Here is a 20649-nt window from a genome sequence, read left to right on the forward strand (position 1 = left end):
ACCTCGTTCAAAAATGCACCTATCTTGCGCCACATCCCATGTACTTTGGTGAAAATCTAAGCGCATCTGCTCAAATTGAAGCGCACAGCGCTATCAAAGAGGATTCTGAAGTGTGCATCTACCTTTTTGTGCATTGTAAATGACCTCTGTGTTGAGTTATCGCCGTACACAACTGTCTGATCATGAGACCCAGTTAGAACATCAGCAGGAAAAGAATGCAAAAACTCTATCTTTTCCATATGAGTGATTGTCATATATTCATATACAAGTTAACCCGTGCATGATACTCATGCATTCTAGTCAAATCAAGCTACTTAAGGTGTTAAAAAGGTTCTTGTCATGCATTTGGGGCTAGCCCAGGCCTCCTCAGGGGAAGAGCGTTACTTCCTGACGCAAGCGCCCTTTTTTAACGTGGTTTTGTCCACATGTCACCACCTCATCATTTTTCTCCATCACCTCATCCTTCATCTTCATCGCCATCCTTCATCAAGCTACTTAAGGTGTTAAAAACTCCCCACTGTCACCCCCGGCAACCACCAACCACTCCCAACTGTCACTTCTCCTTAAAGAAATATATAGGTCAGTGTATAACTCTGCCCAGCAGGTGGCGCTGCAGCTTGGTTTTTTTTCCCCCACACACGCCACTAGGCATTTATATAGTAGATAGTATTACAGTAGAGCAGCTTCTGCTGTTCTAGTTAAACATAGTTCTGCGAATACCAAGCTCATGATAATGTCAACAAATGAAATAATATCACTCGATTGGCAAAGCTGAGTTTCTAAATTGACACTGTCTGTGAGAGCAAGACTGGCAGCTGTGAATACCGATGATACAATATCGCTACTGTATCTGACTATCAGTGCCTAAAGTCACAGCCTTTGATTGACTCTGAATCACAATTCCAGTATCTGCCTTCTGACATTATGTAATCACATAATGTAACACAATAGTTTGAACTTTGGAACACTCCAGAAAAAAAATGAAAATAAACTCTGTGCAGGTATACCTGATCAGGTAAGTACAGAATGCGTAATCTCTTATCCACGGATGGCATACTTGCCACGTATCTTCTAAGCATAATCAATATCATTTCTCTATGTTGTCTACACCATTGTATTCAGAATCACATGATGAGATTTCGTTTGTCAGACTGACTCAGTGACAACTCATTGATCCACTCCAGTGAGAAGAGACTGGGAATTCCCAAGAAAAAGGGCTGAAAGGTCATTTGAGTTTAATACTGTTATAAAGTAATATTAGATTTTGTTGGATTGGGATATTTAAATGTGTTGTCACGGTTGGATATTATGTGTATGCAAAATGTTCAGAAGCTTAAACTATATGAAAGATGGTTGGGCAGCACGGTGGCTAAGTGGTTAGCACTTCTGCCTTACAGCACTGGGGTCATGAGTTCAATTCCCAACCATGGCTATCTGTGAGGAGTTTGTATGTTCTATCTGTTTGCGTGGGTTTCCTCCCACACTCCAAAAACATATCGGTAGGTTAATTGGCTGCTAACAAATTGTCCCCGGTCTGTGTGTGTGTGTTAGGGAATTTAGACTGTAAGCCCCAATGGGGCAGGGACTGATGTGAGTGAGTACAGCGCTGTGGAATTAGTAGTGCTATATAAATAATAATAATAATATGATAGAGATCAGTACATTTCTTGAAATTTGATTATACATATGTAGATGTAAAGCATTGTTTTTCAAATAAATAAATAAAACGGAGTTATATAAAACATGCCTAATGTGGTTGTGAACATATATATGCTCTGATCCATAAAATCAGGTGCAATTGCACTTAAGTAGATGCTCTATGCCAGTGATGGCTAACCTGTGACACTCCAGGCATTGTAAAACTACAAGCCCCAGCATGCTTTGCCAGTAGATAACTAGCTGATAGCTGGCAAAGCATGCTGGGGCTTGTAGTTTCACAACACCTGGAGTGTCACAGGTTAGCCATCCCTGCTCTATGCCAAAGAAGTCCTGCATTAATAATTCTAGATATTTCAGCCTTCGCCAAGTTTCAGCAGCTCTTGATGGCCTTGTTGTGTCATTGGTATGTACTGTTTCACTCTTTGTATGTACTAGTTATAAATTTGTTTTTGTTTTATAGGGGGAATGTTCCAATTTTGATCTATGTAGGCGGTAGGCGTGGTGGTGAAGAGTATATGCTTAGCTAGGTAACATAAACCCTGGGCCGAAGATGTTTCAACAAAGGAAAAAGAGCTACTTGGAGTATTGAGATGCTGGGGTGAACCAGGAGATCAATATATACACCTCTAACCAGAGCGTAACAATCCTTAGCTGGATCCCAAAAATGTGCAAGGTATCCCCTTGGGGGCCACAAACTCATAGCTGTGAAATTGTGATGTATATTTTCTGGAGTTCTACCTTAGTATCACCTAAATAACAATTTATAATCTGATTAAACATAGTATGCAGTAAGACATTTCTTAGTTCTAGAAAACAATAGTTCCCAGCTTTGTTCAGGATAAACTATTTGGAGGTCTCCTTCCAAATGTAAAATTAGGGAAGTTTTGGCAAAAAGTTACAGGATAAACGAATCTCTATCTGAAGGTAATGTCAAGGTGAGTTGAGTTAGTGTTCCAGGCATTGTTCCAGGGGAAAGCCAGTGACATCTCAGATGTGTAGAAATGTATACAAAGTCTCTGTTCCAAAGTTTAAATGCAAAACTGAGCTGTTGAACTCTTGCTAAGGTAGGTCCCATATATAAATTTTTAAATTCTGTAATTACAAAATGTACTTAGTTTTAAAGCTGAAGGTTGGGAATATGCACCTCTATCACTTGAAGTTGGGGCATGTCATTATGTTGAGCTGCAGATTTTTCCATGTTCACTCAAACTTTCAAGCCATTTGGGAGTTACCAGCATTTCATCTGGTGTGCATGCACTCGATAGAGCTCCTATCAGTGATCAAAGTGGAAATTTAGGAGTTTACAGTATGGAAAATGTGAGTGACAGGAATTTGATAGTTTCTCCAACTAATGTTGGAGAACCTGGCTTTGGCTAGGGGGAGAGTCTTAATTGCTATCTCCTCTGGAGTCTTATCAGGTCAATGTCTGTTAGTTTTGGCAAGTGTATATTATTGTGGAAACTATTGGCTAGGTTTCTGCTGGTTCACGGATATTTGGATTGTCTTTTAGGTTATAAAGAGTCGAGTAATAATCTGCAAACGTGTCTGTTATTAAAGTTGTTATAAATTGCCTAGTGACTTGTTTTGTTACATTACGCTGGTGTGCCACTGAGAATTCTGCCATATTTAGAGAAATCTGTCATTTTAATTGGTCTATCTCTCTAATGACAACTTTGTCAGTGCACCACTTAATCATGTGGGGCCTGATTCATTAAGGATCTTAAATGAAGAGGTATCTTATTTCAGTCTCCTGGACAAAACCATGTTACATTGCAAAGGGTGCAAACTAGTTTTCTGTTTTGCACATAAATTAAATTCTGGCTGTTTTTTCATGTAGCACACAAATACTTGATAGCTTATTTGTACACTGAAATTTAAAGTTGATATATGTGTGCTACATGAAAAAACAGCCAGTATTTAACTTATGTGCAAAACAGAAAACTAGTTTGCACCCCTTGCATTGTAACATGGTTTTGTCCAGGAGACTGAAATAAGATACCTCTTCATTTAAGATCCTTAATGAATCAGGCCCGTGGTCGGCAAAGTCAGACTTACCCGGGGCAAGTTGAATTTTGTGTTCCATGATAACTTCTGTAACCCTTACGTACAACTAAACTTAAAGTTCCCATTTAACAACTTCATGGCCAGTCCATATGTCACTGTTTTTGGGATGCATTTAAACAGGGATTACTTCTTTTTTTTTTTTTTTAATAGACTACCCAAATTAGTTTGTTCTATATGTATCAGTTTTTCTGGGCACACATAACTTTTTATCACTTTAAGCATTGTCTAGAGCAGTTTCCCCAACAGTGCAGGTTTTCCAGAGGAGCAGTGATATAATTACACCACCTGTGGATCTGTTACATTGTATCAGTCAGTAACGACTACACCTGTGCTCCAGCAAAGAGATCTGGAAAACCTGCACTGTTAGGTTCCCTGAGGACTGAGTTTGGGAAACTCTGGCTTAGAGGACAGCAGGTAAATATATAAAATAATTGTTTCTAATGATTGTTGTCCTGACTAATTTACTGTAATCTATTAACCTTAAGATTTAATTATCTTGTTCTCCTGATTTAAGGGGATAGGAAATATGTATAGTTTTACCCAAGTCTGATGTATTTGTAGGGACCAAGCACAAATGTCCCTATTTTGGTTTTACCCACATACTAAGAGGAATAGCCACTTATTTCCTCGCCACACTGAACTTTATTTGAAATCCTTTAAGAGCACCGGACACCTGTACAGAGTGGAGGCAGCCATAGTACAGGCTGAACCAATAATCAGAATACTAATAATAGAAATACAGCCGAAGCATTGAGTAGGAACCAGTGATGTCATGGAGGCACCAGCTGGTAACGTGCTGGAGAGTAAACTACTAATAAATACAATGGGCTGACTGTCTATGTTTTATATATTCCTTATAATACACAGCTGTCTGTAATGTATAATGAGGTGATGTCATCACTACGCAGTTTATACATCTATTACAGGAAACCTCCGCTACCACCCAATCCAATCTCACAGCAGAAGGATGTACTAATAACAACAAATAGTAATAATAATGAAAGTTCTTGTTATACCAATACCGTCTTTAAAGTCGCTTTGTGTCTGTATGTACGGCTGGTGCTCTTCAGCCTGTGGATGTAAAAAGAAATTCATGTATCCAACGCTCTACAATGTTATAACTATTACATGGTGCTGCCCTGTACAACGCCTCTTACTGTATTCTCTGCATAAAGGTGCATTGAGATGTATCCATTGTACGTCACCCTCCCTATAACACCTCACTAGTTATTACACCCACAGTAATTCAAGGAGCTGTTATAAAAAGGCAGCTTTGTATATTGATTAGCAACACACCCTGAAGATGGATAAACTCCAGTGCCCGGAGGATCTTTGAGAATAAAATATTTTGTGACTTGCTACCCTCCCCCTAACCCAAAACGTTAAAGGGCACCGGACTCCTGTAACATTCATACAGTGGCCCGAACCAACATTCAGGTGAATGCAGCTTATAAATTAGGAACAAGAGATGTCCCTGGTTTGTAATAACGCCACATGTTGTAATCAAGAATATTGGTTCAGTTCTCCATACGACAGCTACTTCTCTGACTTTGATACATTACTCAATGTGATTGTTTGGGGGGTAGATGGATTTTAATAAATTCACCTCCATATTCTACAGAAAAAAACATTACCGCCTCTGTCTGCTTTATCCAGTTTTTCAGAATCCGCTATTCTAATTCATCCGAGTTATTACAGGGTAAATAGTAATATCTGTTACTATCCTCAGATATATGATGTGCAGTATACAGTACCACCACAAGAAGGCAGCCTGCACTCATCACCACTTATAGTTCTCGGTAGGATTGGCAATAAAGCAGTTTGTGTGCGTCTGTATACACCCACCTGATATTTAGTAGGAGACTCGTGTTTCCACTCATTCATCTTGCGGAGTTCTGAAATAAATAAATTCCTATTAGTGGAGTCCTGAAAAACCTGCTGTTCTCTAAACCAGTCAGTGGTCAAAAACCAGGAACACGGTATGTAGCAGTGATGGGCAATCTAATATACACTCCAGGGGCCAAACCATGTGGCCCTCTAACATTCAACAGGGCCACACGTTACCCTTCATCTCAGTAATACGTTAAAACAATACAATTGATCAAAGAAGGAGACACCTATCTGTAATAAGGTATTAGCAGCATTTTACACAAACACATAGAGCCAGGGGCCGCTGGTGAGGACCTGGGGGCCCGCCTGTTGTCCATCACTGGTGTACAGTCACACGAACCCAAGGTGGGTTATAAGAACCAAGTTATTTGTATACTATGTTTAAGATTTCTGGTCTGGCTCTTTAAAGGTATAACATAACTTACTGGTAAGTTTGTTTTATTCACTTTGTCTTTACAGAAATGTCCACTAAAATAGACTGACACGTTTATCTTATCTTAGAGCACCTCAATGATAGGCAAATCTCTGTATATTAATATTTATAGAAGCTGCCATATTTCTTTCTAAGCTGAGCTAAAGTGAAATATCAGCCATAGACACCAATGGAACAGTGCCCCTAGTGGTGGAAATTGCCCTGGTAGTCACACCCCCCCCCCTCCCCCCTCATGTTTGATGAACAAGACCCCCGTTAAATACTTTACCTATTGTGTTGCTCGTGTTATAATCCAAGTGACTCTTAGATGACGTCTTCTCTCCTAACACAGGACTGGAAGGCACAAATAACATAAATATTCATAGTCCATTCACCATCATATTATATACACACATGTAATATCAGTACACATACGTGACCCACGTATATAAACTGGGATAGAACGACATGAGGAAGAGCACACAACACTTCTCCATATGTTCTAATAACAAAAACTAAACTAAATTGTGAACAACGGAAGTCTTTTGGAGTGAAATGAAACTTTAAATCAAAGTCCGTTCGAAGCTCAAAAACCAAACCCACGTTCTAAGCAACAAGTCAACAATTTCTAAAGATTTGAATAAAGGTGATTTAATGGCACAAAATTGTCATATAGCATTTTTCTCAGGTGGGAAAAACAAAACATTTCCTAAAAAGGAGACTTTTACGTTTAACAACTTAATGTTTTACACTCCATTTAAAAGGATATATCCTCAATAGTAAATAGTCAGAATGTTATAACAACAACAACAACACACTAAGGGCTAGATTTACTAAGCTGCGGGTTTGAAAAAGTGGGGATGTTGCCTATAGCAACCAATCAGATTCTAGCTATCATTTTGTAGAATGTACTAAATAAATGAAAGCTAGAATCTGATTGGTTGCTATAGGCAACATCTCCACTTTTTCAAACCCGCAGCTTAGTAAATCTAGCCCTAGATACAATGTTACACTGTAGTATCCGACAGCTTATATATAGATTCTATATCCCTTCTCAGTGTACTCACCTCCCAATTTCTTTGTCTGGCAGATCCTGCGTCTTATATTCTTTCAGTCGGAAATTATACTGTGCACCTTTCCTCTCGCAGTCCATCACGGGCCGGTCGTCTGAAAACAGGGACATGTTGGTGATGAAAGGTTTCTCCCCCGTTACCTGAAACGCACCTTTCCCCCCCAGTTTTAGCATCGCTGAGGGTACATGGCCGGTGCTCTCAGTAATAATGGGACCGGCTGACAGTTGGGTAACGTTAGTACATATGCCAAACAGACTCCTGGTGTAGCCATGGAAACATCTTCCACAACAGAGATTGGGGCAGGGATTGGCCTGGTCTCACCTCACACCCACTCGTTTGCTGAGATTAATCGGTATCAGACAGATCACTGCCTTCTACATCATCCAATTTGCTTAAACAAAACACTGTGGTCACCGCTGGATTCCCAGCCCTTAGATGGGAGTCTAACTAAACACTGACATGTTGTCTCTTACTAAAAATAAATCTGTCTAGTTCCTATATCATCAAAACAAGTCTATATTGACGCAGGTGGTTGTGGATGACATGACGGAGGAGACGCAAAGTCAGGGTAAAGATAAAGGGCAATTTATGGGTGCAAACCCCCCCCCTTAAATAGGAGGTCTCCTCAGGCAACAGGACCCCCCCACCCCTGATTGCAATAAACCACCGTGACTCTTGTCCATTTTCCTCTACAAGAAGGAAGGATGGGGGGTTCTATGTGACCCTAAATTAAAGCTCAGGCTCAGGCATGGCTGTCCACAGGACATCCCGCACACATGACGTCTGTGCGGTGGCTTAAGGACATATAAAAACATTACCCAATATACCCTCCCTTCCTCTCCAGAGTTAAAAATCTTATTTCATATGTTTTCTAGACTGTATTTTGGCTCCTAACAAACACTTTATTTATTCGGCATAGTCTATGACTCACCAAGAGCTTCTAAGGCGCCTAACGTATGAATGACAAAGGGACGGTATTCGGCAATCAGTTTGGTTACCGGATTGAGGCGCAAATCCAGGCTCTTGAGGTGCGACAAATATCTGAGATGCTGGATCTCCTCTAGAGATGAGATGTCATTATAATATAAATTCAGGAAGCGAAGAGCCTGGAGATATTCAATGCCCTGCGGAAGCAATATAACAATCACGCTGGTTATTCTGGGTTATATAGGAGTTATTTTGTTGGCTGAGAATGTAGCCGACCAATTCACCAAGAGGTCGTGACCTGGGGGCCGCACTGAATTGTCCAAACCCCTTACATTGTCACTCACCTGTAAACTGATCATTATGTTTCTAGACAAGTCCAATGATCGGAGACTTTTAAAATTCTTAAACGCATCTCCCAGGCGAACAATCTTTTTCTTGTATGTCCCTTGTAGATTGAGCGACTCCATCGTCTCTGGAGAAAAGTTTTGGTAACGATAACACAGTGAAATAATGTCCATTGTACTAAGTTAGTATAAAATAATAATATGGAGACAGGAAAAGACAGAACTGGCTTCTGGGTTTGCGAGAATCATTCCTTGGTGGATTATTCTAATTCTAAGCTGTAGTTATTTTATTATGAATATTTGTTGCATTACTGATGTATTATTATAGCACAATACATTCTGAAAACTGGTTCCAGACAGTTCACATAAGCATTATTATTATATATTGGACAGAATGAGATCTTGCCCTGAGCTCCAGCTGGGATAAATCTGTATTATTATACGTTGAAGATACTCGGAACTTGTCTAGATTAATAAGTATTATAATGTTTGTGTTAATATTTCACTAAACACACTGTGCCCCCTGGCCATACTTTTCATATTAATAATATTATTTTATATTGAACACAGTGTGGTTCTGTCCTCTGATTCCAAGTGGGGTTACTAATATTTTATTATTTTTGCTACTTGTTAATTATCAGGGCTCCACTTGAAACATGGACTCCGCCCACCTATCGGTTTGGCTATGGTGACCAGGAAGTAAGGTGGCAGCGTACAGATGTGATTGTGGTTATCCAGAGTTAGGAGGCTTCTTCACCATCATTTCCTCCCACATGTCCTTCTCTGTCCACCTAGGTCACAATGACTTAAAAAGCTGTGTGGCATTGGGTGAGCTCTCAGTGGGCAGGGGGATTGGGTCAGCTCCTGAATCCTGCCTGGATTATCAGGTGGGCGGAGTCAACGGTTGGCGCCCGGATATTTAACAAGTGCTTTATATTAGTATAACATCAGAGCCATCTTGTCTGTTACTGAGTGAGTTCATTTGTATTTATTTAGTGTAGTAACAGCCGTCCACAGCCCACCAGGAGCCCATATACACCGAGCACTAGGCCCAGGCCGGGGCCTCGGTTACCTGCCATGCCCGGCTGCAGCCCGGCTCTCCCGCACACCCAGCTCTCAGTCAGTCTCACCCTCCTCACAGCCATCCCATTCACTGGGTCCAGTGACAACAACATTCCCCCAAGCAACAGCGGGAAACACGGCGCGGAGTGGAAGGTTCCGGGGGTGGGGCCGGCACAGAGGGGGCGGAGCTGTCACTGCCCGACCAGCCACTGGGGACGGCCGGCAACGGAATGTGGGCGTGACAGGGCGGGCACGGTGTTATCTGACGGTGCCATGGTAACAGGGGCGGGCGGATGCTGTTGTCATGGTGACGGGGGCAGGGTAACGCTCTCAGGGGAGAGGCGGTTACTCTGAGCGCTCCTAGAGGTGTCCGGCGGGGAGACGGTTAATAACGGCCGATGGCGGAGAACGAGCAACCGCCGGGGCCGGTAATACCGGGACTGCTACACGTCATATGTGACTCTCACTGAGAGACGTCATACCTGTGTGTGACTGTCACTGAGAGGCGTCATACCTGTGTGTGACTGTCACTGAGAGACGTCATACCTGTGTGTGACTGTCACTGAGAGACGTCATACCTGTGTGTGACTGTCACTGAGAGACGTCATACCTGTGTGTGACTGTCACTGAGAGACGTCATACCTGTGTGTGTGACCGTCACTGAGAGACGTCATACCTGTGTGTGACTGTCACTGAGAGACGTCATACCTGTGTGTGTGACTGTCACTGAGAGACGTCATACCTGTGTGTGTGACTGTCACTGAGAGACGTCATACCTGTGTGTGTGACTGTCACTGAGAGACGTCATACCTGTGTGTGTGACTGTCACTGAGAGACGTCATACCTGTGTGTGACTGTCACTGAGAGACGTCATACCTGTGTGTGACTGTCACTGAGAGACGTCATACCTGTGTGTGACCGTCGCTTAGAGACGTCATACCTGTGTGTGACTGTCACTGAGAGACGTCATACCTGTGTGTGTGACCGTCACTGAGAGACGTCATACCTGTGTGTGACTGTAACTGAGAGACGTCATACCTGTGTGTGACCGACACTGAGAGACGTCATACCTGTGTGTGACCGTCACTGAGAGACGTCATACCTGTGTGTGACTGTCACTGAGAGACGTCATACCTGTGTGTGTGACTGTCACTGAGAGACGTCATACCTGTGTGTGACTGTAACTGAGACGTCATATCTGTGTGTAACTGTCACTGAGAGACGTCATACCTGTGTGTGTGACTGTCACTGAGAGACGTCATACCTGTGTGTGACTATCACTGAGAGACGTCATACATGTGTGTGTGACTGTCACTGAGAGACGTCACACCTGTGTGTGACTGTCACTGAGAGACGTCATACCTGTGTGTGACTGTCACTGAGAGACGTCATACCTGTGTGTGTGACTGTCACTGAGAGACGTCATACCTGTGTGTGTGACTGTCACTGAGAGAAGTCATACCTGTGTGTGACTGTCACTGAGAGACGTCATACCTGTGTGTGACTGTCACTGAGTGACGTCATACCTGTGTGTGACTGTCACTGAGACGTCATACCTGTGTGTGACTGTCACTGAGACGTCATACCTGTGTGTGACTGTCACTGAGACGTCATACCTGTGTGTGTGACTGTCACTGAGAGACGTCATACCTGTGTGTGACTGTCACTGAGAGACGTCATACCTGTGTGTGTGACTGTCACTGAGAGACGTCATACCTGTGTGTGACTGTAACTGAGACGTCATATCTGTGTGTAACTGTCACTGAGAGACGTCATACCTTTGTGTGTGACTGTCACTGAGAGACGTCATACCTGTGTGTGACTATCACTGAGAGACGTCATACATGTGTGTGTGACTGTCACTGAGAGACGTCATACCTGTGTGTGACTGTCACTGAGAGACGTCATACCTGTGTGTGACTGTCACTGAGAGACGTCATACCTGTGTGTGTGACTGTCACTGAGAGACGTCATACCTGTGTGTGACTGTCACTGAGAGACGTCATACCTGTGTGTGACTGTCACTGAGAGACGTCATACCTGTGTGTGACTGTCACTGAGAGACGTAATACCTGTGTGTGACTGTCACTGAGAGACGTCATACCTGTGTGTGACTGTCACTGAGAGACGTCATACCTGTGTGTGACCGTCACTGAGAGACGTCATACCTGTGTGTGACCGTCGCTGAGAGACGTCATACCTGTGTGTGACCGTCGCTGAGAGACGTCATACCTGTGTGTGACCGTCGCTGAGAGACGTCATACCTGTGTGTGACCGTCGCTGAGAGACGTCATACCTGTGTGTGACTGTCACTGAGACCTCATACCTGTGTGTGACTGTCACTGAGACGTCATACCTGTGTGTGACTGTCACTGAGACGTCATACCTGTGTGTGACTGTCACTGAGAGACGTCATACCTGTGTGTGACTGTCACTGAGAGACGTCATACCTGTGTGTGACTGTCACTGAGAGACGTCATACCTGTGTGTGACTGTCACTGAGACGTCATACCTGTGTGTGACTGTCACTGAGACGTCATACCTGTGTGTGACTGTCACTGAGACGTCATACCTGTGTGTGTGACTGTCACTGAGAGACGTCATACCTGTGTGTGACTGTCACTGAGAGACGTCATACCTGTGTGTGTGACTGTCACTGAGAGACGTCATACCAGTGTGTGTGACTGTCACTGAGAGACGTCATACCTGTGTGTGACTGTCACTGAGAGACGTCATACCTGTGTGTGACTGTCACTGAGAGACGTCATACCTGTGTGTGACCGTCGCTGAGAGACGTCATACCTGTGTGTGACCGTCGCTGAGAGACGTCATACCTGTGTGTGTGACTGTCACTGAGACGTCATACCTGTGTGTGTGACTGTCACTGAGAGACGTCATACCTGTGTGTGACTGTCACTGAGACGTAATACCTGTGTGTGACTGTCACTGAGAGACGTCATACCTGTGTGTGACTGTCGCTGAGAGACGTCATACCTGTGTGTGACTGTCGCTGAGAGACGTCATACCTGTGTGTGTGACTGTCGCTGAGAGACGTCATACCTGTGTGTGACTGTCACTGAGACGTCATACCTGTGTGTGACTGTCACTGAGACGTCATACCTGTGTGTGACTGTCACTGAGAGACGTCATACCTGTGTGTGTGACTGTCACTGAGAGACGTCATACCTGTGTGTGTGACCGTCACTGAGAGACGTCATACCTGTGTGTGTGACCTTCACTGAGACGTCATACCTGTGTGTGACCGTCACTGAGAGACGTCATACCTGTGTGTGACCGTCACTGAGAGACGTCATACCTGTGTGTGTCCGTCACTGAGACACGTCATACCTGTGTGTGTCCGTCACTGAGACACGTCATACCTGTGTGTGACCGTCACTGAGACACGTCATACCTGTGTGTGACCGTCACTGAGACACGTCATACCTGTGTGTGACCGTCACTGAGAGACTTCATACCTGTGTGGTCATACCTGTGTGTGACCTGTCACTGATAGACGTCATACCTGTGTGTGACTATCACTGAGAGACGTCATACATGTGTGTGTGACTGTCACTGAGAGACGTCACACCTGTGTGTGACTGTCACTGAGAGACGTCATACCTGTGTGTGACTGTCACTGAGAGACGTCATACCTGTGTGTGTGACTGTCACTGAGAGACGTCATACCTGTGTGTGTGACTGTCACTGAGAGAAGTCATACCTGTGTGTGACTGTCACTGAGAGACGTCATACCTGTGTGTGACTGTCACTGAGTGACGTCATACCTGTGTGTGACTGTCACTGAGACGTCATACCTGTGTGTGACTGTCACTGAGACGTCATACCTGTGTGTGACTGTCACTGAGACGTCATACCTGTGTGTGTGACTGTCACTGAGAGACGTCATACCTGTGTGTGACTGTCACTGAGAGACGTCATACCTGTGTGTGTGACTGTCACTGAGAGACGTCATACCTGTGTGTGACTGTAACTGAGACGTCATATCTGTGTGTAACTGTCACTGAGAGACGTCATACCTTTGTGTGTGACTGTCACTGAGAGACGTCATACCTGTGTGTGACTATCACTGAGAGACGTCATACATGTGTGTGACTGTCACTGAGAGACGTCATACCTGTGTGTGACTGTCACTGAGAGACGTCATACCTGTGTGTGTGACTGTCACTGAGAGACGTCATACCTGTGTGTGACTGTCACTGAGAGACGTCATACCTGTGTGTGACTGTCACTGAGAGACGTCATACCTGTGTGTGACTGTCACTGAGAGACGTAATACCTGTGTGTGACTGTCACTGAGAGACGTCATACCTGTGTGTGACTGTCACTGAGAGACGTCATACCTGTGTGTGACCGTCACTGAGAGACGTCATACCTGTGTGTGACCGTCGCTGAGAGACGTCATACCTGTGTGTGACCGTCGCTGAGAGACGTCATACCTGTGTGTGACCGTCGCTGAGAGACGTCATACCTGTGTGTGACCGTCGCTGAGAGACGTCATACCTGTGTGTGACTGTCACTGAGACCTCATACCTGTGTGTGACTGTCACTGAGACCTCATACCTGTGTGTGACTGTCACTGAGACGTCATACCTGTGTGTGACTGTCACTGAGAGACGTCATACCTGTGTGTGACTGTCACTGAGAGACGTCATACCTGTGTGTGACTGTCACTGAGAGACGTCATACCTGTGTGTGACTGTCACTGAGACGTCATACCTGTGTGTGACTGTCACTGAGACGTCATACCTGTGTGTGACTGTCACTGAGACGTCATACCTGTGTGTGTGACTGTCACTGAGAGACGTCATACCTGTGTGTGACTGTCACTGAGAGACGTCATACCTGTGTGTGTGACTGTCACTGAGAGACGTCATACCAGTGTGTGTGACTGTCACTGAGAGACGTCATACCTGTGTGTGACTGTCACTGAGAGACGTCATACCTGTGTGTGACTGTCACTGAGAGACGTCATACCTGTGTGTGACCGTCGCTGAGAGACGTCATACCTGTGTGTGACCGTCGCTGAGAGACGTCATACCTGTGTGTGTGACTGTCACTGAGACGTCATACCTGTGTGTGTGACTGTCACTGAGAGACGTCATACCTGTGTGTGACTGTCACTGAGACGTAATACCTGTGTGTGACTGTCACTGAGAGACGTCATACCTGTGTGTGACTGTCGCTGAGAGACGTCATACCTGTGTGTGACTGTCGCTGAGAGACGTCATACCTGTGTGTGTGACTGTCGCTGAGAGACGTCATACCTGTGTGTGACTGTCACTGAGACGTCATACCTGTGTGTGACTGTCACTGAGACGTCATACCTGTGTGTGACTGTCACTGAGAGACGTCATACCTGTGTGTGTGACTGTCACTGAGAGACGTCATACCTGTGTGTGTGACCGTCACTGAGAGACGTCATACCTGTGTGTGTGACCTTCACTGAGACGTCATACCTGTGTGTGACCGTCACTGAGAGACGTCATACCTGTGTGTGACCGTCACTGAGAGACGTCATACCTGTGTGTGTCCGTCACTGAGACACGTCATACCTGTGTGTGTCCGTCACTGAGACACGTCATACCTGTGTGTGACCGTCACTGAGACACGTCATACCTGTGTGTGACCGTCACTGAGACACGTCATACCTGTGTGTGACCGTCACTGAGAGACTTCATACCTGTGTGGTCATACCTGTGTGTGACCTGTCACTGATAGACGTCATACCTGTGTGTGACTGTCACTGAGAGAGACGTCATACCTGTGTGTGACTGTCACTGAGAGACGTCATACCTGTGTGTGACTGTCACTGAGAGAGACGTCATACCTGTGTGTGACTGTCACTGAGAGACGCCATACCTGTGAGTGACTCACTGAGAGACGTCATACCTGTGTGTGTGACTGTCACTGAGAGACGTCATACCTGTGTGTGTGACTCACTGAGAGACGTCATACCTGTGTGTGACTGTGACTGAGAGACGTCATACCTGTGTGTGACTGTCACTGAGAGACGTCATACCTGTGTGTGACTGTCACTGAGAGACGTCATACCTGTGTGTGTGACTGTCACTGAGAGACGTCATACCTGTGTGTGTGACTGTCACTGAGAGACGTCATACCTGTGTGTGACTGCCACTGAGAGACGTCATACCTGTGTGTGTGACTGTCACTGAGAGACGTCATACCTGTGTGTGTGACTGTCACTGAGAGACGTCGTGACTGTCACTGAGAGACGTCATACCTGTGTGTGTGACTGTCACTGAGAGACGTCATACCTGTGTGTGACTGTCACTGAGAGAGACGTCATACCTGTGTGTGACTGTCACTGAGAGACGCCATACCTGTGAGTGACTGTCACTGAGAGACGTCATACCTGTGTGTGTGACTGTCACTGAGAGACGTCATACCTGTGTGTGTGACTCACTGAGAGACGTCATACCTGTGTGTGTGACTCACTGAGAGACGTCATACCTGTGTGTGTGAGTCACTAAGAGACGTCATACCTTAGTGTGACTGTCACTGAGAGACGTCATACCTGTGTGTGTGACTGTCACTGAGAGACGTCATACCTGTGTGTGACTGTCACTGAGAGACGTCATACCTGTGTGTGACCGTCACTGAGAGACGTCATACCTGTGTGTGTGACCGTCACTGAGAGACGTCATACCTGTGTGTGTGACCTTCACTGAGACGTCATACCTGTGTGTGACCGTCACTGAGAGACGTCATACCTGTGTGTGACCGTCACTGAGAGACGTCATACCTGTGTGTGTGACTGTCACTGAGAGACGTCATACCTGTGTGTGTGACTGTCACTGAGAGACGTCATACCTGTGTGTGACTGTCACTGAGAGAGACGTCATACCTGTGTGTGACTGTCACTGAGAGACGCCATACCTGTGAGTGACTGTCACTGAGAGACGTCATACCTGTGTGTGTGACTCACTGAGAGACGTCATACCTGTGTGTGTGAGTCACTGAGAGACGTCATACCTTAGTGTTACTGTCACCGAGAGACGTCATACCTGTGTGTGTGACTGTCACTGAGAGACGTCATACCTGTGTGTGACTGTCACTGAGAGACGTCATACCTGTGTGTGTGACTGTCACTGAGAGACGTCATACCTGTGTGTGACTGTCACTGAGAGAGACGTCATACCTGTGTGTGACTGTCACTGAGAGACGCCATACCTGTGAGTGACTGTCACTGAGAGACGTCATACCTGTGTGTGACTGTCACTGAGAGAGACGTCATACCTGTGTGTGACTGTCACTGAGAGACGCCATACCTGTGAGTGACTGTCACTGAGAGACGTCATACCTGTGTGTGTGACTCACTGAGAGACGTCATACCTGTGTGTGTGAGTCACTGAGAGACGTCATACCTTAGTGTTACTGTCACCGAGAGACGTCATACCTGTGTGTGACTGTCACTGAGAGACGGCCATACCTGTGAGTGACTCACTGAGAGACGTCATACCTGTGTGTGTGACTGTCACTGAGAGACGCCATACCTGTGAGTGACTCACTGAGAGACGTCATACCTGTGTGTGTGACTGTCACTGAGAGACGTCATACCTGTGTGTGTGACTCACTGAGAGACGTCATACCTGTGTGTGACTGTGACTGAGAGACGTCATACCTGTGTGTGACTGTCACTGAGAGACGTCATACCTGTGTGTGACTGTCACTGAGAGACGTCATACCTGTGTGTGTGACTGTCACTGAGAGACGTCATACCTGTGTGTGTGACTGTCACTGAGAGACGTCATACCTGTGTGTGACTGCCACTGAGAGACGTCATACCTGTGTGTGTGACTGTCACTGAGAGACGTCATACCTGTGTGTGTGACTGTCACTGAGAGACGTCGTGACTGTCACTGAGAGACGTCATACCTGTGTGTGTGACTGTCACTGAGAGACGTCATACCTGTGTGTGACTGTCACTGAGAGAGACGTCATACCTGTGTGTGACTGTCACTGAGAGACGTCATACCTGTGAGTGACTGTCACTGAGAGACGTCATACCTGTGTGTGTGACTGTCACTGAGAGACGTCATACCTGTGTGTGTGACTCACTGAGAGACGTCATACCTGTGTGTGTGACTCACTGAGAGACGTCATACCTGTGTGTGTGAGTCACTGAGAGACGTCATACCTTAGTGTGACTGTCACTGAGAGACGTCATACCTGTGTGTGTGACTGTCACTGAGAGACGTCATACCTGTGTGTGACTGTCACTGAGAGACGTCATACCTGTGTGTGTGACCGTCACTGAGAGACGTCATACCTGTGTGTGTGACCGTCACTGAGAGACGTCATACCTGTGTGTGTGACCTTCACTGAGACGTCATACCTGTGTGTGACCATCACTGAGAGACGTCATACCTGTGTGTGACCGTCACTGAGAGACGTCATACCTGTGTGTGTGACTGTCACTGAGAGACGTCATACCTGTGTGTGTGACTGTCACTGAGAGACGTCATACCTGTGTGTGACTGTCACTGAGAGAGACGTCATACCTGTGTGTGACTGTCACTGAGAGACGCCATACCTGTGAGTGACTGTCACTGAGAGACGTCATACCTGTGTGTGTGACTCACTGAGAGACGTCATACCTGTGTGTGTGAGTCACTGAGAGACGTCATACCTTAGTGTTACTGTCACCGAGAGACGTCATACCTGTGTGTGTGACTGTCACTGAGAGACGTCATACCTGTGTGTGACTGTCACTGAGAGACGTCATACCTGTGTGTGTGACTGTCACTGAGAGACGTCATACCTGTGTGTGACTGTCACTGAGAGAGACGTCATACCTGTGTGTGACTGTCACTGACAGACGCCATACCTGTGAGTGACTGTCACTGAGAGACGTCATACCTGTGTGTGTGACTGTCACTGAGAGACGTCATACCTGTGTGTGTGACTCACTGAGAGACGTCATACCTGTGTGTGTGACTCACTGAGAGACGTCATACCTGTGTGTGTGAGTCACTGAGAGACGTCATACCTTAGTGTGACTGTCACTGAGAGACGTCATACCTGTGTGTGTGACTGTCACTGAGAGACGTCATACCTGTGTGTGACTGTCACTGAGAGACGTCATACCTGTGTGTGTGACCGTCACTGAGAGACGTCATACCTGTGTGTGTGACCGTCACTGAGAGACGTCATACCTGTGTGTGTGACCTTCACTGAGACGTCATACCTGTGTGTGACCGTCACTGAGAGACGTCATACCTGTGTGTGACCGTCACTGAGAGACGTCATACCTGTGTGTGTGACTGTCACTGAGAGACGTCATACCTGTGTGTGTGACTGTCACTGAGAGACGTCATACCTGTGTGTGACTGTCACTGAGAGAGACGTCATACCTGTGTGTGACTGTCACTGAGAGACGCCATACCTGTGAGTGACTGTCACTGAGAGACGTCATACCTGTGTGTGTGACTCACTGAGAGACGTCATACCTGTGTGTGTGAGTCACTGAGAGACGTCATACCTTAGTGTTACTGTCACCGAGAGACGTCATACCTGTGTGTGTGACTGTCACTGAGAGACGTCATACCTGTGTGTGACTGTCACTGAGAGACGTCATACCTGTGTGTGACTGTCACTGAGAGACGTCATACCTGTGTGTGTGACTGTCACTGAGAGACGTCATACCTGTGTGTGACTGTCACTGAGAGACGTCATACCTGTGTGTGACTGTCACTGAGAGACGTCATACCTGTGTGTGACTGTCACTGAGAGACGTCATACCTGTGTGTGTGACTGTCACTGAGAGACGTCATACCTGTGTGTGTGACTGAGAGACGTCATACCTGTGTGTGACCGTCGCTGAGAGACGTCATACCTGTGTGTGACTGTCACTGAGACGTCATACCTGTGTGTGTGACTGTCACTGAGAAACGTCATACCTGTGTGTGACTGTCACTGAGACGTAATACCTGTGTGTGACTGTCACTGAGAGACGTCATACCTGTGTGTGACTGTCGCTGAGAGACGTCATACCTGTGTGTGACTGTCGCTGAGAGACGTCATACCTGTGTGTGTGACTGTCGCTGAGAGACGTCATACCTGTGTGTGACTGTCACTGAGACGTCATACCTGTGTGTGACTGTCACTGAGACGTCATACCTGTGTGTGTGACTGTCACTGAGAGACGTCATACCTGTGTGTGACTGTCACTGAGAGACGTCATACCTGTGTGTGTGACTGTCACTGAGAGACGTCATACCTGTGTGTGACCGTCACTGAGAGACGTCATACCTGTGTGTGTGACCGTCACTGAGAGACGTCATACCTGTGTGTGTGACCTTCACTGAGACGTCATACCTGTGTGTGACCATCACTGAGAGACGTCATACCTGTGTGTGTCCGTCACTGAGACACGTCATACCTGTGTGTGTCCGTCACTGAGACACGTCATACCTGTGTGTGACCGTCACTGAGACACGTCATACCTGTGTGTGACCGTCACTGAGACACGTCATACCTGTGTGTGACCGTCACTGAGAGACTTCATACCTGTGTGGTCATACCTGTGTGTGACCTGTCACTGATAGACGTCATACCTGTGTGTGACTGTCACTGAGAGACGTCATACCTGTGTGTGACTGTCACTGAGAGAGACGTCATACCTGTGTGTGACTGTCACTGAGAGACGTCATACCTGTGTGTGTGACTGTCACTGAGAGACGTCATACCTGTGTGTGTGACTCACTGAGAGACGTCATACCTGTGTGTGACTGTGACTGAGAGACGTCATACCTGTGTGTGACTGTCACTGAGAGACGTCATACCTGTGTGTGACTGTCACTGAGAGACGTCATACCTGTGTGTGTGACTGTCACTGAGAGACGTCATACCTGTGTGTGTGACTGTCACTGAGAGACGTCATACCTGTGTGTGACTGCCACTGAGAGACGTCATACCTGTGTGTGTGACTGTCACTGAGAGACGTCATACCTGTGTGTGTGACTGTCACTGAGAGACGTCATACCTGTGTGTGTGACTGTCACTGAGAGACGTCATACCTGTGTGTGTGACTGTCACTGAGAGACGTCATACCTGTGTGTGACTGTCACTGAGAGACGCCATACCTGTGAGTGACTGTCACTGAGAGACGTCATACCTGTGTGTGTGACTGTCACTAATAGACGTCATACCTGTGTGTGTGACTCACTGAGAGACG

The 20649-nt window shown here is 46.1% G+C and overlaps 2 protein-coding genes across 2 annotated transcripts in view; one reads left to right on the forward strand and one right to left on the reverse strand.

The window, feature by feature from the left end:
- Positions 1–3718: 3718 nt before the first annotated feature.
- LOC142108240 (leucine-rich repeat-containing protein 36-like) lies at positions 3719–9653 on the reverse strand. The gene is made up of 7 exons (XM_075191866.1): positions 9442–9653; positions 8370–8497; positions 8030–8222; positions 7093–7192; positions 6315–6379; positions 5569–5618; positions 3719–4794 (listed from the first exon to the last, which is right to left on the reverse strand). The coding sequence occupies exons 1-7, from the start codon at positions 9542–9544 to the stop codon at positions 4696–4698; spliced, it is 738 nt and encodes a 245-aa protein (XP_075047967.1). The 5' UTR covers positions 9545–9653; the 3' UTR covers positions 3719–4695.
- A 68-nt stretch (positions 9654–9721) lies between these two features.
- LOC142108241 (BTB/POZ domain-containing protein KCTD19-like) overlaps positions 9722–20649 on the forward strand; it is a 49010-nt gene continuing 38082 nt past the window's right edge. Inside the window, 1 exon segment of the mRNA XM_075191867.1 lies at positions 9722–9859. Within this exon segment, the coding sequence (XP_075047968.1) occupies positions 9830–9859 (30 nt within the window). The 5' untranslated portion in view covers positions 9722–9829.

The sequence above is a fragment of the Mixophyes fleayi genome, chromosome 12 (genome assembly GCF_038048845.1).
Source record: "Mixophyes fleayi isolate aMixFle1 chromosome 12, aMixFle1.hap1, whole genome shotgun sequence".
Taxonomy (NCBI): Eukaryota; Metazoa; Chordata; class Amphibia; order Anura; family Limnodynastidae; genus Mixophyes; species Mixophyes fleayi.

Bases quoted from the DNA above. Each gene is read 5' to 3' on its own strand.
- LOC142108240 (XM_075191866.1), bottom strand. From the start codon at position 9,544: ATGTTGTTGTCACTGGACCCAGTGAATGGGATGGCTGTGAGGAGGGTG. The intron at 8,223-8,369 runs GTGAGTGACAAT...TTGCTTCCGCAG, and splicing joins ACATAATGATCAGTTTACAG to GGCATTGAATATCTCCAGGC. The intron at 7,193-8,029 runs GTGAGTCATAGA...CCCTGTTTTCAG, and splicing joins AGGCGCCTTAGAAGCTCTTG to ACGACCGGCCCGTGATGGAC.